The sequence below is a fragment of the Vidua macroura genome, chromosome 4 (assembly GCF_024509145.1).
Source record: "Vidua macroura isolate BioBank_ID:100142 chromosome 4, ASM2450914v1, whole genome shotgun sequence".
In the NCBI taxonomy this organism is placed as follows: domain Eukaryota; kingdom Metazoa; phylum Chordata; class Aves; order Passeriformes; family Viduidae; genus Vidua; species Vidua macroura.
Genome location: NC_071574.1, coordinates 55,363,075 through 55,389,052, shown reverse-complemented (window position 1 = coordinate 55,389,052; position 25,978 = coordinate 55,363,075). Strand labels below are relative to the sequence as shown.

Here is a 25,978-nt window from a genome sequence, read left to right as displayed (position 1 = left end):
ATTTCTGGATAAGTTTTAGGTTAGCTTGTCATCATTAAACTTCATTTCAATGCAAAATTAATCCATACTGACTTACAAGTATTTGAACAAACATGGTGGTTTCTTGTTGGCCTGGCAGTCTTCACGGGTATTTGAAGATACAATGGTTTAAAGTAATGAGCTGCTTTCCATCTTGAGTAGTAACATCTATACTATAACCCTGAAGGTATTAATAGAATTTATCTTCCTTCATTTAAAAAAATGAACAAAAATAGAATGTATCTTCTGTGTTTTAAAAAGAGCAACAAAAAACAAATGAGTGTGCAATGAGAGCTTTTAAATAAGTTTTCTATTTACCATAGTTACTCTAAATTTCATGTGCATGATTTTAGCTACTAGGTATGCTCATTGCTCTTTCCTGAATATAGGGTGGGTATCTGAGAAGTGCCAGCCATCCTTCAAAGCAGCAGTTTGAAAACCTTTCCTGTGATGATAGAGGTTGGAAACAAACAACCTAACTTTCCTCTGAAGAGTAAACTGCTGAAACAGAACAACTGTCACCCAGATTTTTAAAATTGACTTGTTTATGCAATGCTGCAAATGTGTCTGTAAACCCTTAAAAGCATTTAGTTCAATTATTGAAAAATTGCTGTGGGATTTTTGTTTAAAGGCTGCCTGGTTTGACTAATAATCTCCAGCAGAATAACACTACTCTGTTCATACTATGCTAGTTGGTTTTAGATGTAAACTAGTAATACTACCTTCATGAAGAATTTTAGGATTGAATAATGAAAAATGTCACATAAGATATCAGTGGGAGGAGTTGGAGGGGAACATCACTTGTTCTCACAGGAGCTTGGATTGTACAAATCCACTGTAGAAAAAGACCAATAGGAAACATAAACTTTCTTCCTCATACAATGCTAAATAAAAATTAAATAGCACCGAGCAGTTTTCTGTGTTTGGTTGGTGGGTTTGGGTAGTTTTTAATAGCAGTCAAGTAAAAAGGTTTTAATACAACAGATGTACCTCATTTAGTATGACAGTACTCTCAATAGAATATTTCACATTGTCAGATTAAAAGTTTTTAAACAACTTAAATGCAGCTAATATATATCATAATGAAATGTATAATAATAATTTCACAGTGAATTATGTTTTGGGGTTTAGAATATACTCTTTAAAAATGGCTGTAAATTAGTAAGTCTGTGGGCTTTGAAATAGTTATTCCAGCTGTACTTTCATGGATAAACATCAGTTTTACCAATGTCATATGTAAATAGATCAAGTTAGTCCAAATTTGAAACAGCAATTCAAGTCTATTCTCTGTTCTTATATCCTGCTATTTACACATAAAATCGGCTCGCTAATCACTAGACATTAATCATGTCTTATGCAGGCGTGACAAACACAAGAATTTGCAAAACATGATTAGCAAAGCTGAATTGTCGTTGTCCAACCCAGCCCTGGCTCAATCTACTTGCTTTTCTCTATTAAACTATGTGGGTATTTCTTTTGGAAAAGGTCTGCTCAATTAAATACTGCTTTCTATCTCCCATGATTTTTTTTTTTTTCACTAGATATGTTTGGTTTTCTAGATCTGTCCTAAGGGAATTCAATAGTTAGCTCTGTTCACAGAAAAAAGACAAAAATCCAAACAACCAAATGAAAAATCCTTCTTATGCAGGGTTTTATCTTTTCATATAGATTCCTGATAAATTCATAATTTATTTCTCTGGTAGATGACTTTGAAGATGAGTGCATTGGTGGGCATTCAACCCACAAAATCTCCCTCAGGAACTGGTGTTCCTGCCAGCACTCCGGCACAGCTGATCCCTAGGGTGTTGAATTTGGCATGCTGCTTAATGAACAGTTAGATTATTATACAGAAGAGTGACTGGCTGTTATTGTTCTCTCACTTCTCTCAAGGAATTGTTGTTGGTGTGTTTGAGGTAATTACAGCATTTATATAACATCTGTAATTACAGTGATGATGAACAATAGAACCTTTTTAATTTTTTTTTTACCTGATTGTATGCAGAAAGTAGATTTTTTCTCTAAAAAACCAGGTGAAACAATATGCTGAAGAATTTAATTTTTCTTAGTATCTTCAAAACCAAAAGATAACTTGTATATAAACATTGCACTGATTTGGTTAAAAGCTTAGACAATTTGTCCTTATCATGAGATACTAAACAGGTCATGAAGAAAATATGTAACTAATAAAATGTGTTCTAATTTGTGGCATGGTGCTTAATGAAACAGGACTTTAAACATGGTGTAACTACTGGCATTGGTATGATTTTACATCACAAGTTGTTTTTTTTTTTTCCAGAAAATGTAGTAATTGTAAATGATCACAGACCTCATATTGCTAGTTTTGTGTAGGATAGTTACTTCTTTTTCCTGTGTAATTGTCTTAAAAAGTGAGCAGACACATCTTGACCCTGTTAATGATGGCCTTTTTGGAATTTCAGGTCCTGGGGTTTTTCCCTAAAGCTGTCTTTGTTTTGTTGTAAACAAAACCAAAAGAACTTTCAAAGCTTATATTGGTGTTTTGATTTTTAGGGAAGCAATGCGAAATTACCTGAAGGAGCGAGGTGACCAAACCGTGCTAATACTCCATGCGAAAGTTGCGCAGAAATCATATGGAAATGAAAAAAGGTAACTTTTTATGCTGTACTGAAGTCTGTCTGCAGCTGGGAACTAAGGAAACTATACTGTGTAGTTGGGTGCACAGTGCTTTGCGGAATTCCTCAGATGGCACTGTAGTCTGAAGAAACATAAAATGCTTCCTCCTAAATCATTTAATTATGTACCAAGTACTCCAAACCTATAGTATTCAATGGAGCGATGACAGTTTCTACCAAGAGGTTCCCTATCTGTGGGCAAAGCTTTACTTCCATTGCCTAAAATTGTTCTCATTTTAAACCTTCCATTTTAATGTTGGAGTAAATGAGGTGATCAACAGTGAATACTTGTAGAGGAGTTTTTTTCTGAATAATTTCACATTAATATGAAAGGGAAATTGCTAGCCTCAGTAAGATAAATTTCTGAATCACATCTGTAATAAGTTTAAAAAAAAGGATAGGTCAATCATTACTGTATTTGTGATAAACATTTCCTTGCAAAAATCAATACAGTACAAGTTGCAATTATAGGTACTTTTCTAAGGGACAGAATCTGCAGGAATACATGAGAATGAATGCTTTTTAGGCAAAGGTGCTTTTCCTTCAGTCTTCTCTTGCAGTCTTTACTGCGTGATGGTTTTTTTGCATGACTAGTAGAAGGAAATAGGATGCTCCTTCATATATGGGTTTGTAGACCTAACAGTTGCATTTGTTTATGCAGGTTATCTCTGATTCATCTAATTAAGAATAGAAGCATTTCAAATGAGTGTAGAAATCTTGAGAGCTTTATAAAAGAAGATCAGGAAGGAAATAGTTTCTTGATGGTTATCAAATAGTATGGTGCTGAAATGATTGCTGTTGTGGTATGGGTATGAAATGAAGATGTGGAATCAGTCACCAAATCAATCAGGTTGGAAGGGACCTTGGGAGGCCATCTGGTCCAACCTAGAGTACATGGCACAGGATTGCATCCAGATGGTTCTTGAATGTCTCCAGTGAGGGAGACTCCACAACCTCTCTGGTCAACCTGTTTCATGTGTGGTCACCTGCACAGTAAAAAAGTTCATCCTTGTGTTCAAGTGGAACTTCAGTGCATCAGTTTATGCCTGTTCCCTCTTGTCCTATACATACTAAGGTTTCATGTTTTTCAGTTAAATATTTTAGTTTTTCTTAAGCTGTAACTTATCATGTTGACTGTCTCTAATACTGTTCTGCTAGTTCCCAGACTGTCAGCATCAGTAATGATGTCCTGTTGTTATCAGCATAAAGGAAAGTGCCAGTTATTAAATCCTTGGATCTATGTATGCCCTAAGGTACTTAGTAAAGCTGAATGATGAATTATTATATTCCTGTTTATTATTTTCTTTTTGTTTTTAGTTTTTAAATTGTTTCAACTTTACTTATAGCAAACTGTGGCCTTTGTTTCTTCATATTTCTGGAGTAAGCAAAATTAGTAAAGCTTTAATACTGCTTTATTCAACTCTGCAGTCAAGTTTTCATCATTTTTGCATTCACTACCATTTCTGAAGTGAGTTGGTTTGCATACATCTTAGAAAGAAACTTATACCCATTTTTGTAGACAAATTTCCTGTTTTCCATGGGATTTCATTGTGGCATAGATATCATCTGGTTATTTAAAGAATAACTTACTTTGCATTACTTTTGTAATGAGGAATTCAAGTTTCTTAAATTTGACATCTCTTTCAAGTAAATGTAGAACTTAAACCTAGACAGACTTCCACCTCTTGTTCCAGTCTTTATTTAAGTCTTACTTGTTGCGAGGTCATGGAGAATACTTGCCATTAGCAAACTTTGCACATCATAATTAAAAGGTTAGCACAATAACTACCTTTCAGTGTTTTGATGAGTGTTACTAGATGGTGAAATACTCTGTTAAAAGTTTACTGTAGATGGTGCAGATCTCATGTAGTGTGGCCTGTTTTAATAACACTATTCCAGCTTCATGGATGCAGACTTTCTAGGTTAATTTGAGAGTTTTCAGTACTTTTAAGTAACAGGAATGAAAGGAGTTGACTTTGTTGAGTCATCCCTTCATATGAGTCTTGCACTTAACAAAGTTAATGGTTTTTAGCTTCACAAAGAAGCCAGGAGGTAAGGAGCTCATGTTGGGCTTTAGTTGAATTTAGGACTTTATGCCTGATGTTTCATGTTGCATGACTGTCACCTTTCAAAGGCATTCAGCTGATAGAGATTCAGATGCTGTTTACTCTGATGAGTGTGGGTATTTGGCTTGCACTTCTTGTATTGTTTTCCATATTTACCATTTACTGAGACTTCTCTCTTCAAAGTCTGAGCAGTGTAAACATGCAGTAGTTAAAGGACTGAGTGTTTTGGATTCCAAGGTATAGTTCATCTAAAGACTGTGAGCCAGATAGGGATTTTGATTGTGCTGCTCGGAGTTAAACATGATCACTGCTGATTGGCATGAGAATGCTGTAGCTGCATCTTGTTTTACAGCTGTTAGTGAAGGAGCTCCTATAATTTCTGATCAAGTACTTCCTTTCTCTGAACTGAGTGTGCCTCTGGATAAAATTAATTATTGAGAGCATAGCTTTTTTCGGGGCTTACCCCATGGCTCCACTGCTTTGTCCTTAGCACTGTAGTACCTAATGATTGTTTGTTTGTTTGTTGTCACATGGAGTTCTTTAGTGGATGTTGTTAGTTCTTTGATCTCCTATGAGGAAAGATTGCTGAGCAGTTTCATTCTCAGAACAATGTGGGTAATTGGCAAACACTTGGAATTTACCAACTAGCTAGAAGTTGGTAGCTAGTTGGTAGCTAGAATTCTATATGAATTCTCCTGAAGGCAAAGCCTTGTATAAGATGACCAGAGAGATGACTTGGATGATGTGAAAAAGCAAACTTTTGTGACAGAAGCCTGTGGTTTGAGGAGAGCACTGAGTGCATCTGGATGAGGTAGAAATTACACAAGTGGATCATATTTCTCTTTAAGCCCTTGCTTCCTAGCAAGTTCAGTTGGAGTAGCTTCTCTGCTTGAAGTACCACATTTCCTCTGTATTGATTGACTTGCATTGACTGAAGGAATATTGTTCTTTTCTTTATGTTTATCTGATTTAGTACAGTGTTTTCAAAATTCAAACCTGGTTCACTTTTTCTGTATTGGATAGAATATTCAGAGCTAATTTCTTCTGTACATGAGTTCGTGGAATGGTAAATATGAAGTTAAAAAGACCCAAGACTGTAGCTGTCTATGCCTGAAAGCTGAAAAAGAGGTAGATACGTAAGAAAGAAAACCCATTTAAATTGTGAGTGTCCAGAGTCTTTCTTCATGTTTGTAGTTTTAACCAAACTTAAAATTTTAACAGCTTTAAAAGTTTCTTTGTTCAGTAAATTTTCAAACATTTTTCTCTGTGTTCTAATTTTAAGAGTGCTTTTTGTTGTGGTTTGTTTTCTCTTCATCAGTGGGTTACACCTTGTTTCCTACAGGTCTTTATTGCCATCTAGTGGCTGTAGTTATTCAAAGGACTTGGTTTAGAATAAAGCTGAAATGAGAAAGGGCATGAAAAAAAGTAGGGATTTTTTTTCTTGTCTTCTGACCAGTAAGATAAATACAAAAGAGTACATAAGGAAAGAAGGTAAATGTGTCATGTTCCTTATGGTGTAATATTTAGAATAAAAGGGATTTGTTGGATTTTTGTTTTGGTTTTGTTTGATGGTTTTTTGTTTTTTTCCAGAGCATTGCTCTGTTAATAAAGGTTGACACTAATTTTTAATCCGTGTATAACTTCTTCATCAGGAATAGCTTATAGATGATGACCATGATACTTCTGAAAGAGGTTCATAAATATTTCAGCTGTATACCTATTGGTGTAACACCTACTTTGCTGTGTTGTAAATGGAACAAATGCAAATGAAAAATTTTGACTGCAGATTTATAGTCAAGAAAGAAGGTTTGAGGAGTTTTTTTGCCTGAAGACAGTAAATTTTTTGTTCATTTTCATAACCACTAAGACATTTTAAATACCAGTAAGACTTAAAAGTTGGTGATTTGTTTCTCTGACAGAGAATATACGTTATTTGTGCCCATTAACCAAAAATACTACATATACTTGCACTTATTTATATGTATTCTTAATATGTGTATTTAATTATGGTATTATTAACAACACTTGGGTTTCATCTATTAAGAATTATGTAACTTAAAAAAACAGTTTGTATCTGTCAAATACATGTGATCATGTTGAAAAAAAATAATGCTGAATAGATGAGATAAATAGGAGTGTTACACTAGATTTTCATACTAAAGCTAGCATTAATGGTGTTTAATAGAAATAAGAATCATTTAGGATGAAAAAGGCCTCTCAGATCATCCAGTCCAACTGGTTACCTGGCACTGATCTCTCTTGACAGGATTCCCATAGACACTTTAGAAACTGAATAATTTTGTCCTCTAATCATTTTCCATGACTTTGAGCCCACAGTTCAGTTTACTCCCCTGCCCTGACAGCTCCTGCCCACCAGCAGAACTGGCTGCTGCCCCAGTGTGGAGCCTGCTCCCCCTGCCAGGAATTCAGTTGTCCCAAGCCCAATCTAAAAAAATGAAAAAAAGAAAAAAAAAAACAACCAAAAAAAAAAACCAACAACAACAAAACCAGAAAACCCTCACCTGTAAGGTAGGAGTCATTGTTGGGTTGCAGAAGTGCCAAGTTATAATACTACTCTCCAAACTGAAATAAATAAAATAATTAAAAACTTTTTCATGTTCTTCTCCATTACATGCCTCCTTAGCTACCTCACAACTGTTTGTACTCATTCCTCTTTATCTTTGATCATAATGAAATGATGATAAAAACACAGTAGCTTGTTTGCTAACTAAAACCATAACTTTTCAGGATTTGGGCTTTAACAGTTTGCAGAAACTTCAAGATCAATGCATTGTATTATAATGCTGAATTTAATTTAGAACATATTGCTGTAAGTAGCATCTAGACTGATTAGAGTCAGTGCTGCTGAAAACTAGGTCTTATTTTTTATACATACTGATGAAGATATAAAATTATCTATTCAATTTAAAAACTGGGGAGAGATTTATGTATGGACAGAATAAACTCCCTTCTTGCTTATGACAAAACTTTCAGCATTTAGGAATTGTAGTCAGCAGTTGTCCATTAAATTAGTTTGTGGAACTGTTCTGTGTGTATTAATTGCTCCATCATGTTAAGCACCTGCAAAAGACTATAATAACTTTTGAGGCCTTTTTTCCTTTTTTTTCAGAATCTCTTTGGAAGGTGTTTTGTAGAGATGCAAACTGTGGTATATATTGAACTGGAAAGATTCTCACTGACGGTGCATCTACTGCTGATTTTCCTTGCCTTTTTTTTTTTTTTTTAATTTACATTTTAGAAAATTTTCAAGACAAATGAAGGGCATGCCTGTATAAACTCAAGTGCAAAGTGTGAATGTGAAAGCATTGGGTACACGTCAGTTTGTTTATCTGGAAAACTGTGTGTAATTCCATAATGTGTTCTTTGTTTTCAGATTCTTTTGTCCTCCTCCATGTGTGTATCTCATGGGCAGTGGATGGAAGAAAAAAAAAGAGCAAATGGAGCGGGATGGTTGCACTGAGCAGGAGTCACAACCTTGCGCCTTTATTGGGATAGGAAACAGTGACCAAGAAATGCAGCAGCTGAACTTGGAAGGAAAGGTAGAAAAACTGTAATAAACCACTAAGATAACTAACTGCAAAGGATATTATAGCTACATGGTGCATATTTCAAGGAATGCCCTTTCTTATTTTTGAATCATTTTCTTTCTAGGTATTGCATAATGGTTTAAAAAAAAATCCCTCAAAATACTTAGGACAATTGAATAGTTGGTTTTAGCTTATAGGGTCATAGCAAGGTACTAACATTTCATTTGTAGGTTGTTGATGCAGACTCAGTAAACTGTTAGGTTTTTTGGTAGGCATCAGTGGCTAACTAAAATATGGTTTCTGGTCCTACTCCTTGGCTTGCATGAGTGGATAATCTTATCAAGGAAATATCAGAACATCTGCTGCTAGAAGTAGTCTTTAAGTCCCTTTGTCTAAAAATACAATTGAAGTAGAATCTTTAAAATTTAGCAGGTTATTTTTACAGTGGTGTAAATTGCTTACAAGATTTTTTTTTTTAAGGTATTTGTGATGACTTAAACAGTTGGAATAGAACTAGCAGCAAAAGTGTTCATTTTACCTGGCTGTTTTATTAAACAGTATTTTATAGCTACCTGGTATTTCCAGCACAGTCTACCAGAAATGCTTCATATATTCAGAATAGGAAAAGAATAAAGAATAATTGAAGTTCTTTATGAGATTTTTTTTTTTAAATTCTATTGTCACCTAGCATAAACACGTAGCCAAAAGTAACTTCCTTGTGTTTCAAAATCCAGTCATTTCCCATCCTTTCAAGAAAAGTTTAGCTCAATACATTTTCTGCACAGGCAGTCCCTTGTGCAGAGTCTGTACAGCCCTAATCAAATGTAATTTTTAGTAGTGCTCTTGACCCCTCACAGGTGGCTTTGACACAGTTATGGTCTCCAGTCGTCTCTTCTAGTCTGGGTAAGGGTCTTTGGAATGATCATAGAGTAATGAGGTTGAGTGCAACACTTCAAAAAGCTGAAACAGTAGTCATAAAAGAAATGCATAGGGAAGAGATGGAAAAAACAGGTTCTCCTCTGTTTTATAAACTATTGCATCAGTTTTTCTATTTTATTCATAATTAAATACGCATAGTTTCTTGAACTGGCTTGGCTTCAAAGAATAAACCACAGTATGTTTTCACCTACAGAATTATTGCACTGCCAAAACATTATACATATCAGACTCAGACAAGAGAAAGCACTTCATGTTATCGGTAAAAATGTTCTATGGCAATAGTGATGACATCGGCGTGTTCCTCAGCAAACGGATCAAAGTCATCTCCAAACCCTCTAAAAAGAAACAGTCACTGAAAAATGCAGACTGTAAGTATTTCTCTGTTTTTTCTCTATTTAGCAATTAATTTTGTTTCATACTTTTTTGTTATGTGTTCTAAGGTCTGACTACAAGGGAAATACATTGAAATTTTCAACTCCCGTTTTTTTGCTATATTTCAGAACTGTACACATCATTGTATTTTAAAATATTCCAATATACATAAGTTACCTTATTGAGTTTTATGCAGTCATGGTTAATTATTTAGTAAATATAAAAGGCCCACCCAAACCCCCTTGTATTTTGAGGAATGAATTAATGTAGACAAGTGTATAAAGAATGTTCTACCTCAGCTTTCTAAGCTTTTGGATCTCTTTAATTGCCATGATCTGGTGCTTAGAATGTTTTGATCAGTATCAAAGAGATTGCTTTCAGATTGTGATAAATGAGTAGCATCATGTTACTGCACTTCGTCACATCACAGCCACCTTCTTACTGTCTCATGCCATTTTCATGTTGTTCTTATTTTTGTTTTGCATGGTTCTTTTTAAGTAGTCACTTAAGAAATCTGTATGGTGATATTTCACCCAGATTTATTTGCTTACCATGTTTTTCAACTAACAATATCTCTGGTGCTAATGTATAATTGGGAACGTTTTTGCTTTTCCTCCACCGTTTTTTGCCTGCATACCACTGGAGCACCTCAAGAGATACCCTTTTTTTTTGTTTGTTTTTCTCTCTCTCTTCACTAGTGCTTTAAAAGGCTCTTCCATCTGTGTTGGGCTGGAACCCATTCACCTATGGAATGTGGATCTCGGGGCCGCTAGCTTGGCACATGACTAAAGGCAATCTGTTGCTGTGCAGTTCACACCCGTGGGCTCAGAGTATGCACTGTTGAATTTGTATTCAGACAGATAGTTTTGATGGACAGTGAATATGAACCAAGCATTCTTCAATAGTAAATATGAACCAAGTAGAACAACATGCCCATTCTGATGGCAAAATTTTAGTTGCTGGTTTTTTTTTTAGGGGAGCAAACTTTACATTTCTCTCTTTTAAATGATAAATAAGTTCAGATCTGAGAACATTACAAGTTGCATGGTTATAATTTGACATAGTTACATCTGTCTTCCTTTCAATTGCTTGTGATTTGTAAGAATACTGTGTATTTATATTTAAAATACTCTTCAAATGATTGCTGAAAGTTGTCTTAAGTACTTCACAAGGGCAAGCTAAAGCTTCTGCTTAAATAATCAGTTGTTGGAGAACTATGAACAGAAGGAGTTTACAGCTGGCAAGCACTAGCCCATTTGGCTAAGTGGCAGAATTCTGTGAGCTAGCATGCCTTTGGAGAACAGCCACTATGTATGTTATTGCACTCATAATTTTATGTCTATTTTTGGTCTGTCACAAATATAAATATTTTCTAAATTAACCAATATTTGATAATTATGTCTTGATTTCAATTATTCTTCAGTTTATTTTATGTTACTTGTGTCTTTTTGATACTTTTCTATGTAATAATAAAGTAATTTTATAATCTCAAGTCTGTATGTGTTCCTTGCAGTATGTATTGCATCAGGGACAAAAGTGGCACTATTTAATAGACTTCGATCCCAAACAGTTAGCACCAGATATTTGCACGTAGAAGGTGGTAATTTCCATGCCAGTTCACAGCAGTGGGGAGCATTTTACATTCACCTGTGTAAGTAAAAGCAAATCTGTATTTTTCTTCACTTTCTTTGCTTCATCCTCACAAAAAAACATCCTTCATTTTTTCCTCCATATTAATTGCCCATATGCACACTTGTTTTGTTACTGATTGTATATTTGATACAATAGTGTGATGTTACATGTTTCTGGTATCAAAAAAAATGGTGATTAAAGCAAGTAATTCTGAAAATTCCTGTTTCATGCAGTGGATGATGATGAATCAGAAGGAGAAGAATTCACAGTGAGAGATGGCTACATTCATTATGGGCAGACTGTCAAACTTGTATGCTCAGTTACTGGCATGGCACTCCCGAGACTGGTACAGTTTCATTTCTCCAATGCTGTAATTAATTTATAGATAGCAACTTAATGTAATTCCATAGTTGGGTTTGCAGTGTTTACAGTTTTGGCCTTGTGTGTTGCCCTTGGGTAATGTTTTTTATGGAAAATGGCATTTATTTTAATTAAAGCATATTTTTGTATCTGCAGATTATTTCTGTAAACAAAGAACAACTTGCAAAATAAGATAGGGAATTTTTCAGAATTTAAGCCTTCCGAAATAGGTTAATCTGTCTATTTTAAAAACAGTATTGTAGATTTCTCTGTTCCACAATGCTTCAAATATTAATATTGAATAGATGAGTAAAATATTTTCAGCCAGTAGGGTTCTTCCATGTGTTGAGTTCCAGCACAGCTTTAAAAATGCTCAACTGATTTGAATCTAAAAGCACTTCTGTGTACTCCTACGGATATATTATACCAGTAGCAGCTTGCAAAAAACATTTTTTCATATTTATTAATACTGTCTGTTTTAAATCTGAAGTGTGGGAATTGCTTTTAGAATAACCAGTTAAGGTTTGTGAACCAAAAAAAATTACCTTTGGATACACAGTACTGGGTTTTGTGAATAAGCAGAATTACAGATTTTTTCCCCTGTTTTATGCACTTAATGCCAGCCTAAGTGGAATGTTATTGTGATTAATAATCAGTAGTGTTTCATATGGGATCTTCTCTGAAATTGTGGTTTGTGAGCTCATTACGAGTTCATACAAGGCTCTGCTAATTCCAATTTAGGTAGAAGCAATCTTTAGAATGCACCGATATAAAAACAGACTTCCTGCAGTCAGGCTTTTGTTCCCCTTTCCAGACTAATTTTGCTAGGACTGTAATGTGAATTTCTCTCCCAATACCAAACTTGGCTAAAAGAAAAAAAATAGACTGCTCAATGTAAATGGTACAAAATGAAAATTTTGTATGACAGTAAAAGCAGTTACACTGGTTACACTACAGACAGGGTTTGAGCACAGGAAATTCAGTAAGAGGATGTCACTTTTTTATGGGCTTCATGTTAATACCTTTTTATTGGTGAAAGGAGATACCATCATTTATTATTCCAGAAACCTTATTTGTAAGTAGAAACAGATTGAAACAAATTAGGCTAAAGGTTCCTGTTTTGTTTGCCATGGGGAACATTTGTCATACTGCTTACAGGACTGATGGAAGGTAATGCAATTAAAAGATAACTTGCAGGTATTTTATAAGCAAATGCAAAGAATTTAGAAGAAAAAAAATAACCTTTAAACTTACATTGCTAAAAATACTCTTTATTATAGTTAGATATTGCAGAGGACAGTTGGGCTTCTGATTGTCAGCCTAGAAATATTCAGGCACTTTGTCTGTTGCATAAAGCATTAAACTTCTTTCCAGGAGTTGAGTTAAAATTATGAGCTACAGATTTTCACTGTCTAAAGGAATAGCTTTTGATTCTAGAAATAAATTGACAAAAGAGATCTGAATTAAGTCAGCAGATATTTTTTCACTGAACTGCCAAATGTAATGAACAGTTGTTCTTTGTAGTTGTCTTTAAGTAATATTTAATGACCAAATACTGATATGTTATGATTGTTGTTTCCAAAACTGTATTTAAGGACATCTCAATATCTTTAGTTAATCCTTATTTTAATTATTCTCCTTCAGCAACCAGTTTGTCACAGAATGTTTTTGATCCTATCAGTGCTAAAAGCTTCTGTAGAAACATATTAATTACTAAAAATAGTAATTAGTAATAATTGAAGATAACAATATAATTAATAACTGCTCTCTTACACCAGCAAATGAAACAAAAGTAGATTTTGCTGAAGCTTCAATTTTCCCACTCCTTCAGCAAAAGTAGATAAAATATATATGCCTGCAGCACAATGAAGTAGTACTGAGTATCGCTTCAATGTTGTGTTCTTGTTTCAAAAGCATTAATAATTACGAATCTAATGTTGATATCAAAATGAGGCATGAATGTTATAAAAATTACTTTTCACTTCCTTTACTGACTGTATATATGTAATAAAGTATAGAAATTGTTCTAAGTGTATATGTACCATTTTCATTCACAGATAATTCGAAAAGTAGATAAACAAACAGCATTATTGGATGCAGATGATCCAGTATCACAGCTCCATAAATGTGCATTTTACCTTAAAGACACTGAGAGAATGTATTTGTGCCTTTCCCAGGAGAGAATAATCCAATTTCAAGTAAGTTGTTCAAACCTATTTCAATAGATAAGTGTAGCTGCAAAGTTTTCCCAAGTATCCCCAAAATATGTATGAATGCCATTTTTGCAGTAGGTTTTGAATGTGAGTCTTAACACTTTGTTTTGAAAAGAGAGGATGGAAAGCAACAAATTGTTATCCATGCCTTTCCAAATCTGTTTTTCTTTCCTCATAATCTTCTTCCATGTCTGTCTGGAAAATGAATTCTGGTTTCTCCAGTGGAGGAAAAGGAAATGCACTAGAAACTTGTGCATGTGGTCATGATACTGTGGCTTAACATGTTGACAAATGCCAGTGGAGCTGCAATATTTATTTGTGTGTCCCTTTCTAGGTTACAGCAAAGATATGTTGATAATAGTCTTGTTTCATGATGAATTCAGCAGAGCTGCCATGTGTTGCTCTTGGCTAAGAGTGTAAACATAGACAGCTGTGGCAGTTGCCCACAGTAACTTGAAAAGCCACAGAAATGTAATTTGTCGTAAAGAATAGAACTGTCTCAGAAATATTATTTTCTCCAGCAGGTGGAGAAAAACATCAGGTTTTAGTCCCTTGTATGTTAGTATGCTTGTAGCACTTTCACATGGTAATTCCTACCAGACCAACAAGGACCCTGAGATTGGCTCATCTAGTCAGAGCATGGTACTGAAAACAGCAAGGCCGTGGGTTCAATCCCTGAACATGCTTAGTCTTTTCTTGAGTTGGACTTGATGACCCTTGTGGGCAGGTCACTTCCAACTCAGAATATTCTATGACTCTGAAGACTTTGACCAAGTTCAGGACTACCTAAGTATTGCAATTTTCTTTAAATATTTTGGGGTCAGCTCAAATAACGAAGGGTGTTGAGAGCTAATGCTGTGCTGCAGGAAGATGGCCATGCTTGGGAAAGATTCAGGACTTCCTTAGAACAGCTGTACCTTCTTGGGTAAGAAAAGTAGAGGTAGGAAATTAGAAGCTAACATTGAAGATGTCCCTTAATTTAAGGGAAGGGACAGGAAGGCTTGGTAAAGAGTCATTTCAATTCTGTCCTGAACTGGGACAATGGAAAGAGAATATGAGAAGCTTTATTCCTGTTTTAGTAAAGAGTCATGACCTGTGGTTCAGAAGGGACTAGATCTCTTGTTTCTACCCACAGCACACAGCAGAAATACATATCTGTCAATATATATTCTTGTAAAGGAGAAGGGACTATCATTAAGAAGAGAAAGCTGTGAAACATGAACTACAAGAGCTCAGGATCAACCTGCTATTTAATCATTTTTAGAGTACTGCATGGGAAGCACTGAATGAAGAAACAACTCCTGCTTCTCTGACAGCTGCCTTAGTTCAGCATAAACAACTCCTGCTGCTCTGACAGCTGCCTTAGTTCAGCATCCTGGAATTGCCTGTGGGACTGTCAGGATGTCCTACCCCTCTTCAGTTTCAGCAGCACTCAAGGAGCCCAGTCTGATTAGAGCTCTGAACTTTCTGCATGGGTAGGAGTTAGATAAAAGGACACTCCCTATCCTGAATTCTCTTAGTGGAGTAGGAACCTGATGCTTGTACTTGTTGATAAAAATCTGGTAACTTGCACATCAGACTGCTACCATGCTTTGGTAGGTGAAATCACAGTGGAAGAGAAACTCTTTCTGCCAGTGTCAGGAGAGAAATCCTGTTTCATCTGGGTTTTTTATTTTGGGTCAGAAGACAAAGACAAGGGAAACAGCATGTGTATACTGTTCCTGTAGTAGGAGTCTAGACAAACTGTGGTCACTGTTTGGGAAAAAGAAAAACAAAAAACAAACAAACAAAAAACCAAAACAACAATAACAACCCCCCCAAAATCCTGAAACTTTAGGATGACAAGTCTCTCTTGGGTGAATGGAAATAGCCCTATATAGAGACCATAGAAGCTTAAAGCAAAGAGGCTGTAAAAAGTCTGCAGGTGAGCATGAACCTTGAAATTCAGTCGCTGAAGCACCAGCCAGATCTCTTTCAAGACATGCATGTGTTCTGGAGCATGGAGAGAGGATATGAATCATGCTTTACTGGATCAGAGCACAGTCCACGTCTGTGTCTAGTCTGCCAACAGCAGCAGGAGTTGGTGCTTACAGGAAGCAGGTGGATCTGGTTGTGTTTCACAGTCCAGTGTGGTTGTACTCTGCCAGTATCCACACTTGTACCAAGTGTTGTTAAAGGCTGCATTCCTGACTCTTGTCTTTTACTGTCATGTTGTATATGTGTACATTGGTTTGATAACCTCAGAATGTGCAGATGTTCCTTCAGTAATCTGTAGCAGAAAGTTGAAGAGCTTTCCTTGAGTTCAAGAGGTTCCCTGTGTAGTAAATGTTTGCTGTATTTGTTTTGAATGATGTAACAATTTCTGTGAGCAATTCCTACTTCCAGTTTTGCTGTATTTAGTGAGCAACAGTTCTGCACTCACTTAGCCATTCAGCATCTTAATTTCTTCTCTCCTAATTGGAAAAACACTGTTTTCTCCATTTCTTCTCATAAGTTCAGCACTCCTTGGTGATTTTAGTTGCCCTTTCTGTCTCTTCTCTTGTTTTTTTCTTCACGATTTTTTTAGATAGGGAGATCAGAACTGCACCCAGTATTCCAGAATTAGGTGAACAAGGGATTCACACTGGCAAAATAATACCAGCGAGCTTGTTCTCAGCCCTGTTTTCTGATGTCAGTGGCAACCCTAGGATCCCAAGCTGTAACTTCGGTCTCCAGTTGAAGCCAGACAGTACATGAGTACTAAGCATGGTGTTAAGGCATTTTAATCTTCCAGTGCCACCTGTTGAGAAAATTTAGTTCAAAAATGAAAGGAAATAAAGGGTGAGAAATGTCCCTGGAGCCCTATTTGGAAGTGACATGGAAGAATGCTTCTCTAAAAGAGGAATTGAAACCTCTTAAAGATTTCTGTAACAGACGGAGACGGAGTAATGTGTTACTGAAATGATTCTTGATGTAACAGGATTTTGAGAACAAATTCTGTGACATTTGCTACATGTCATGGACTTAGGAAATGTGAAAAAAGTCAGTCAAGGATCTTTTACAGGGTTGTTGATTTTTTCATATCCATGGTTTTATTTGTTATGATTCAAAGTATATCATCTCATGCCAACAAGAATTGCAGTCAGACTAAAGGAATGGTGTCATGCTTCACAATAGTATAGAACAGTTCCTCTTTTGAAATTGGGCTAGTAATTCAGAAACTGTATGTTTCTGATGGAAGTTTCATTTGGGAATCTTGAGTTTGAAAAGATCTGTAGTTATTATCCATGTCACACACTTCCCATATCAGCTGTTTTCAGTGCTTTTTACATGATCATACCAGAATGAAGAGTCCACATGAAAATGCAGCTTTTTTTTTTTAACATCTAAGATGGACAATTCATGCTAATTGAAGTTTATCTGCCACTTTGAAGAGTGAAGGTTATGGTTACCTACCAATATATCCTTAAAGCTTAATGAAGGGAAAGAGAATCTAGTTATTAGAATTTTTTGTCCCATTTTTTTCTGTGTTTAACCTATACACAATTGTCTTATGGGTTGCTAGGTGGTGAAATTGTTCAGAAAGGCTTTTGTGGCCATAAAAAAAATTTGTCTGTGTATTTTCTATGTATCTATCTATCTATGTATGCTAATTTAGTAGTATTTAGAGGGAGATACTAGATGACCTTCGAGGTCCCTTCCAGTGCAAGCCATTCTATGATTTCATTATTCTAATTTGTAAGGCTGCCATTTCAGCTGCTCTCCTATGTCTTTGCACAAACGCTGAAGTACAATGTGTTTTCCATCATTTTGTAGAGGGTGAAGAACTCTAAAAAGAAAAAAAAAAATCTAGAGCAGATAAAAATCATAACTAATGAAAAGTATTCCAGTTCACTCTATAGCTGTTTTAGACATTTTGCCTTAATAAGAGATCTGTTTTAAAACAGCTACTTCTAGTTGCTGTAGTTTTTTTTGTTTGTTTGTTTGTTTGTTTTTTTTTTTTGTTAATGCCTATTGAATAACATTAAAACTTTGAAAGTTGAACTAAAATAAAACTCGAACGGAAGGTTGGAGAGGTGACAGTGTTCTAGGTGACAGTTATGGTGTTCTCACAAATAGTAGTTGTCTAGTAGTTTTTCTGAAATGTGAAGAGGGTTTCCCTAGGTCATTTGTAGACGAAAACACAAGGAAACATGTTTTTGAAAAAACAGGCATTGTTACTGGCTGAGTTGGTTTTTAGGTCTGTGACTTGACAAACCTGTCTACAGATCAGATTTTAAACTTTTCTTTCTCTCTAAGGCCACTCCATGCCCAAAAGAACCAAATAAAGAAATGATTAATGATGGAGCTTCTTGGACAATCATTAGCACAGACAAAGCAGAATACACATTTTATGAGGGGATGGGTCCAGTCCATGCTCCAGTGACACCTGTGCCTGTTGTGGAAAGTCTTCAAGTAAGTTAGTAGTTTGTTTTAATAAACTGTTTTTTTGTGAGATTATTTTTGTCATATTCATTTAACCTTCATGGTACCCTTGTGAAATACTGTAGCAAAGCAGTCTTTATAGCTTTATAAATAATAAAATTACTTTGTTGTAATTTTTTTTTCTTACATTTCAGAATACATAAGCCTATCCATCATAGGAATAATACCAATATTGTTGTATACAATTAGAATTTTTTTTCTGAAACTCCCATGGTAGTGATACCCTTAGGAATTCTGTTTGATTATTTAGAAATTGTTTTTGACTCTTGCCAATTATAGATCAAAGAGAACCTTACTAAAAAAAACCTCAGCATTTGGCAGAGGAAAAACTTAAAGCTCCCCTAATACCTTCTCTGAAAGATTTGTTCTCTGTTTTCAAAGCCTTGTTGACATCTATTCTAAGCAACCATTATCAAAACTTGGAAATTCCTTCATAGGTATCAAATTAATTTGCAGTATCTTTTAAATGTGTTACTTCTTTATACTTCAGTTGTGTAGATTGTGTTTGTGTTTTGGTTTTGTCCAGCTGATAAAAACAGCACTATTTAAAGTTCTTAACTGTATGTGAGGGTTTTGTTTGTGACTTTTTTTGGTTGGTGGGGTTTTTTATTTGTTTGGTTTTTTCCAAGGGAAGAGTGTTTATTCTTAATAATACATATTTGGGGGGGATTTTCTTGTTCTTTTTCTATGTGCTCCGTTTCCAGTTGAATGGTGGTGGGGATGTAGCAATGTTGGAACTTACAGGACAGAACTTCACTCCAAATTTACGTGTCTGGTTTGGGGATGTGGAAGCTGAAACCATGTACAGGTACAATATTTTCTATTACTTCTATGGTGTTTGTGTTTTACTGGGTGCTTTGATGAATGTATACTTGTGTACTCACTCAAATGTACACTTTTCTGCACTGCAGAAAGGGGTCTGGGAGTGCTGGTTGCCAGGGGCTCAGGATGAATTAGCAATGTGCCCTAGCAGCATGGAGGCCAAACTGCATCCAGCTGGTCAAAAGATGTGTCTAGCCCACTGCAGTCAGCACTGGTGCAGCCTCACCACGAGCACTGCATGCAGTTCTGGGCTCCCCAGTTTAAGAAGGATGTTCAGGTACCAGAACATGTCCCAGAGAAAGGCGGCAAAGATGGTGAAGGGCTGGAAAGCCCAAAGAGTTGCAACTGAGGACTTTGGGCTTGTCTGGTTTAGAGAAAAGGAGGCCGAGAGGTGACCTCATTGTTCTCTGCAGCTTCCTGAGGTGGGGGAAGAGGGAGCTGCTGAGCTCTGCTTCCTGCTATCATGTGCCAGGACACATGGGAATGGTTTAAGGCTGTGCCAGGGAAGATTTAGACAGGACATTGGGCAACATTTCTTTACTGAGAAGGTAGTCAGACACTAGAACAGGTTTCCTAGAAAGGCAGTTAATGCCCCCAAGCCTCTCTGTGTTTAACCAATAAAGGGCATTAACCCTTAATAATATGATTGTAACTTTTGGTCAGCCCTGAAGCGGTCAGTGTGTGCACTAGTTGAATATTGTAGGTCCCCTTCCAACAGAGCTGTTCTGTTTTACTGAATTCTTTCAACTTAAGTACATTGTACTCAGTTGACTCTCCTGTTTTGCAGATGTGCAGAGAGCATGCTTTGTGTTGTTCCAGACATTTCTGCGTTTCGAGAGGGTTGGAGGTGGGTCCGACAGCCAGTCCAGGTTCCAGTAACTTTGGTCCGTAACGATGGCATAATTTACTCCACCAGCCTTACCTTTACATACACACCGGAACCAGGGCCACGGCCACACTGCAGTGCTGCTGGAGCAATCCTCAGAGCCAACTCAAGTCTCATGGCCTCCAGTGAAACAAACACAAACAGTGAGGGAAGTTACACAAGTGTCAGCACAAACCCCACCAATGTCACATCATCTACGGCAACTGTAGTTTCCTAACTACTGTTGTTTGTCTGGACTTTAATTGACTTTTCGTGCTACATTCAAGAGAACTGAACAGTTTTTGTGGTTTCATGGGAAAACACTTTTCCATTTTAGGTGATATGATTTCAACCTTGTTACCTGCAAGTGCTGATCTTAAAAACAGAAGCCACAATAAAAAAAAAGAGAAAACCAACATCCGCTACATAAGAACTTTATTGAAAATCTATTTTTCAGCTGTGGTTTTTTTAGTGGGCAAGAAACAAAAATGTGGCTGGGATACATGTTGAGCAAACTAGAAAACATGAACACAACATAGTTTTTATGGACCAAGGAACTTGTATAAGCTTTAGTATAAAAGGTACATTTTCACCATACCTTTTTTGTATCACAACATATAGTACACTTTTGTTACCAAATAGTTTATATTTTTTTTTCCTCTGAGCTTTTGCTCTGAAGTATATTCAGGTTCCAAGCCTGACCATGCTTGTATAATCTAATTACCATACTCTTCCAGTTTAAAAAAAAAAATATATATTTTTGGTCTGTGGCTGGAACTGTTCCTTTTTTTAAACTGAAGTCTTGTGACTTTTTATGAACTGAAATTGTTTTTATTTCAGCAAGTAGAACCTTGTAAAGGCCAGCATATTTTTTTTAAGATTATATGAAGTCTGTGCAAAAGCTTTAAAAAATGCCTCTGCCTTGCCTGCAATACATGCAATGTATGTTAACTTTAGTGCTCTGTTTTCATTGTTAATAGTTATTTCTGTTTTTCTTTTTTAAATATGTATTTATAGTGATAATTCACGAGGTTCTAACATTACATGAGTTTTTTCCTAAAAGTGGCATCTCAAGCAGTCATATTAATGATTGTTCATGTCACAGGCATATGTTGGTGTTTTTGAAGGGTTGTTACTGGGTTACTCCCCCTCTTCCTTGATCAGTCATATTACATCTGAAAATGTTTCAGGATCTGTTCAGGTTTTTCTAATCTTGTACATAATTTGTATTAAGTGTAAGTTAAATGTTTTATTTCAAAAGTGGAATGTTCCCAATAACTTCATTTGGCAGCATGTCTTCTGTCTTGTTGGCATGAAACTAAAGTACCACGAGAAGTATGTGCTACAAATGGGATTGGTAGGTGATGCCCTTCATCACTTGAGAATCGCAAGCATGTTTTTCTTCATACTGTTCAGTAAATTAGGCCAGACTTTTGTGTAACACTTGTATTGAGAACGTGCTTTCATTGTGAAGTGATCATACAGTAATAACTAGAAGTAAATTTTATTACCTAGAAATGGGCAAATAGAAAATCATAAAAGCACTATGAAGATGTCAACTCCTCCCATCCTTGTTTCCTGTGGGTTTCCCTTTCCCTGCCAACAGCTTGTGCAACATTCAAGTCTTCTCTCCAGCATAAATTCAAGGCTCATTTGCACTTTGACTTTGTTGGTTGTTGCATTTGTTTTTCATTTTGACTTTACCATGTTTTGTCCCTCCTTGTAGACCTGCCTGCTTCATTTGTATTTGAACATATACCCCAGTAGTTCATTTGTAGTCACAGAGCTAGGCATAGACTTGTAGGACAAGTTCTGACAGTGTGATCTTCCTCTTTAAAAGCCAGAATTTCATGGTGTGTTCAGCCTTTTCTATACCCTGAAGCAAAAGTCACAACTGCTGTGTAAATGTGAACCTGTGGTTTCCTACAGTGCATTGCTTACGTGTTGACCATTTTCATAGGGTTTTTATTTCTGACCACTGATTCCAGTTGCAACACCCACCACCATCTTAAAGCATCGTCTCTGCACCATATTTGTGTACTCTGACGCTCCATTCTACTTGTTTGCTTTAGTGCTCCTTTGTATGTGTGAAAACAATGTTTAAAGGAAGAAATTGGTTATAAAGCATATTTAGCAAATAGTAAAATCAGTGCCACTATCCTCCTGAAATGTGCTTGTATTCTACCACAGGCCTTCATACTTGTTACTCTGTATTACAAAACGTGTTCCCGCGACGTAGTCGCAATGCTGGTTCCTAGCACTAGTGAATGCTGCCTCACCTCATCTCCATTTCAGTGACCAAGGGCAGGATTCATTGTGGCCTTATCTCTGTTTTAAACTGTTTACTGGCATTTACTTGCAGATCTGTTTACCTTTGTATGTGCTGTAAAGTTTTGGTTTATTGTGTTGTGGCAGGAATCGTTTCACAGTGTTTTTGTTAGAAGCACATAAATATTTTACAGTACAAGAGCCACAGATTTTCATCGCTAATTAGACTGAGAATTAAAATAAGCAAGATACATATATCAGATTTAGAGGGTATTCATGAAACCATGGTAGACACACAGCAGGCAAACCATAACAAGCCTTTTAACCTTCAAAGACTATTTAAAGTAGCTTTTCAGAACTTGACACGTGCTTTTATACTCATTATTTTAAATTTTTTTACATATAAATGCAATACTTTTTATATTCAGTTTCTTTACATGCGGTAATTTTGCCCAATAGATATAATATCCCTTGACTTGTAAAGATTTATCGTACTATCTGCTGTTCTACACACTACAGCCAAGTGGGTGAAAAAAGAGCCTATTCTGCTTACAAGATCATTTTAAACCACATTTTTTCATTTGGCTTGTGGCTCTCTTGTTGCCAGTAGTTATTCTGTAGTACAGAAATGGTCTTCCAGGTCCTTACTGTTGTTAATACGTCCAGTTGTTCAGATATATTATCTTCCTGAACTTTTTTCTGTGGGGTGATATTGTTACATATATTGGCCTTGTGAGCTGTTAACAATTTTCATGATATTAACAATATCTCAAGATTTTGATAAAACTACTTATAAAATGTTTCAGTATGAAACTCTTATAACTGTTCAAGTCTAGCTGTTAAGTCTGCTGTTAATTCTGTATACATAGAAATTGAGTCTGTGTTCAGAATGTTGTTGTAGTTCCAACTATAGGAAGAAGAAGCAGAGTGAGTGCTCTAATTTAGCTATGCCTTTTCTTGTTTTCTGTTGCTTGGAACTGCGTTTCAGAATTCAACACTAGCGTAGTCTTTAATAATCTGCTGCTGATGTTTTTTCTAATTATTTGCCCCGAGGGCATCCCACAGCTATGTTAATAATGTTATTCTGTACTTGTTTCCATTGCACAGACTTATAAAATCAGAATGGTTACCTGAAAAGACATTAAGTCAAGACATAAATTGATTAATTCCCCATATAGAAAATATTAATGCCTAGTGAATCAAATTATCTATTGGAAGTAAGCTACCCACTTGTGGATTAAATGACTCCATAGAGATGTCCATTTTGAAACTAAGATGCTCTTCAATTATTAACCATATTATTTACTTTCTATCAAAAGCAGCTGTGTTTATGAGTACTGAACAAATGTGTATACTTTCCTGTGCCAGACTTTTGACTTTGTTTTCAAGCACTGTACTGTGGGATTGAGTGGCAGCTTTGTTAGAAAAAGAAGTATATTAGGGTTTCTACTTAACCCTTTTAGGACTGAACAATTTCTTCCCTTTAGAAGCTGTAAAATAAATGAGCAGTTCTAACTTCGTAAACATTCTGTCTGTGTTCAGCACTGCATTTGCCCCATCTGGAGGTGCTATGCTAATGTCATTTTTTAAAATCCTGTAGCATGTGTATACATTCAGTCTTAAAAGGGTTATTTTTACAAACTGTGCACCTGTAAAATTTCTTAGCAATAAAGGTAGAAAAATGAGCAAGTTTTTACCATAATTTTGTAGAATTAATTGCTCAGTTCCATATTTCATCAAGAAAATCCCTGCAATATGGGCAGTTTTGAGGATTAAATAAAAGTGAAATGTAAACCACGTAAAAGTGTTCTTGTCAAGTGTACTCTGTGTGTGTATGTGCATAAACTGTCGGGTTTCATTTTTTTCTACAAGGCTAAAGATAAAATGCCATGTTACTGTTGCTGTGACAAACTTAATTGAACATCTGTGTGATGATACAAAAGTACTTCTAGTTTGAACAGGTGTTGAAACTTGCCACATTTTGTTGTTTTTTTTTTCAATGTTGACCAAGAAATATGGGTTTGTTTTTTGTTTGTTTTGTTTGGTTTGGTTTGGTTTTTTTTTTTCCCCAAATGAGCAGTGAGGTCATCTGTGGAACCAGAACAGCACAAAGAAGACCAACCCTGGGAGTGAAAAATCATCAGTACTTGTGAGGCTGTGCACACTGGACTCCACTTAAATGTGATACGGAATGTCCACCCAAAATTCGGTTTCATTTTTGCTTGTATTATTGCTGAAGTTAGATAAGAAACTGTTTTTTAATAATGTGTAAAAAAAGTTTCACTTTTTTATATAATTTATTAAATAAGAAAAAATGAACTGTGTTTAATTGTTTAACTTTAGCAACTTTATTTTTGCAACTAGTGCACCTGACTCCTTTTAATCTTAGTTGCAGAATGTCTGACATTTCATTCAGTTGGTTGATAACTAGAGCTTGAAATTCAGCAAATTAACTTATTTCTTGTTTTGACAGCATAGTAGGGCTGTCAGAACAGCTAGAAATTATGCACTCTTAATTTGCAAGCACAAGTGACACTCATTTCAAGAAAGTTTTTGAAATGGGAAGAGAGAGAATATAGAATAGCAGAAGCCTGCCAGTACTAACTAGTGTTATATTAAACTGACTGAAGAATTACAAGTTTACCTGTAAGACTGAGAAAGGGCTAAAAGTAGTGCTTAAGTAGGAGAGGCAAGAACAACAACAAAAAATCACTGGCTTTAATGAAGGATTACAGATACTTTTGAGACACCTGCAAGGTGTTTGCTATTAAGATGCATAAAATAGTCAGAAACTCAAGAGTTTCAGAACTTCTGTTTTTTGAAACAGAGACACTATGGACCTTATTCTCAAAATTATGGTCTCAAAATTATTTCCAAGACCTTTCAGTCTTTTTCTGAAATGATAACTTGATTCTTCTGGAACTGAGTAGAAATTAGATCTGAGGTTTTTGCGAAGAGAATGGTCACTTGCTAAACTTTAATGTTGGTGTCACTGGGAGAAACCATGGGATGGTGCAGATCTTAGAGGAAGAACTGTGAATACAAAAAAATCTCTTCAGCTGAGCCATGGCAATTAGCTATAGAGGTAGTCTCAATAATAAATCCTAGTAGGATCCAGAGAAGAAGTTTAAAAGGAGAGTGGTGTTAAATACTTGGGCTAGAGGAAATTATTCATGTCGTGTTTGCATGTAATATGTGCCATTTCAGAACATTCAGAACTACAGAACTCCATCAAGTAGTTGGCCTTTCATGGTGCCCTGTTTAGATTGGAGTCGCATGCTCCTGAGCAGGCTAGAAAAAACTGGGTGTCTCTGTAAAGATGATTTATTTCTGATATTCAGTAATACAAGCTCAGTGTTAGATCAAAAGCATAAGGAGTTATAGCCCATATTACTTTAAAATACTTCTGTATTGAATATAGACTTTAATGACATGCTAAAGTGAAAGAAGTTGGGAAAGTCTTGATTCCTTGTAGAAGCAAACTTGTAAGTTAACTATTATCTGAAAAAGATCCGATCAAATCTTCTGAATTTGACGCCTTTCAGGTTCTGCATCTCCTTCGAGTATGGAAAGGGATGGTTAAAAGTTGGATATTGTCTGTTCTGTGTGCTATTGCTTTTGTATTCTAGTCTCAGTTCCCTTATTTTTCAAGTGTACTTTTCCAGATCCTTAATTATGTTGCAGTTTTTCTCAGAATGTGTAAATTTTGCTGCATAATTTAGAAGAGGAGTTGGTTTTAAGTAAGGTGAACTCCAATTTT

The 25,978-nt window shown here is 35.8% G+C and overlaps 1 protein-coding gene across 6 annotated transcripts in view; it reads left to right on the top strand.

The window, feature by feature from the left end:
* The window catches only part of RBPJ (recombination signal binding protein for immunoglobulin kappa J region), a 140,571-nt gene extending 116,379 nt beyond the window's left edge, over nt 1-24,192 (top strand). For all 6 annotated transcript variants that reach the window (XM_053975207.1, XM_053975211.1, XM_053975210.1 and 3 more), the window contains exons 3-11: nt 2,548-2,643; nt 8,130-8,295; nt 9,416-9,590; nt 11,108-11,245; nt 11,460-11,572; nt 13,644-13,784; nt 18,078-18,233; nt 18,968-19,071; nt 19,873-24,192. In XM_053975207.1, the coding sequence (XP_053831182.1) occupies nt 2,548-2,643; nt 8,130-8,295; nt 9,416-9,590; nt 11,108-11,245; nt 11,460-11,572; nt 13,644-13,784; nt 18,078-18,233; nt 18,968-19,071; nt 19,873-20,188 (1,405 nt within the window). In that variant the 3' untranslated portion in view covers nt 20,189-24,192. The remainder of the gene's footprint in view (nt 1-2,547; nt 2,644-8,129; nt 8,296-9,415; nt 9,591-11,107; nt 11,246-11,459; nt 11,573-13,643; nt 13,785-18,077; nt 18,234-18,967; nt 19,072-19,872) is intronic.
* Nucleotides 24,193-25,978: the final 1,786 nt, after the last annotated feature.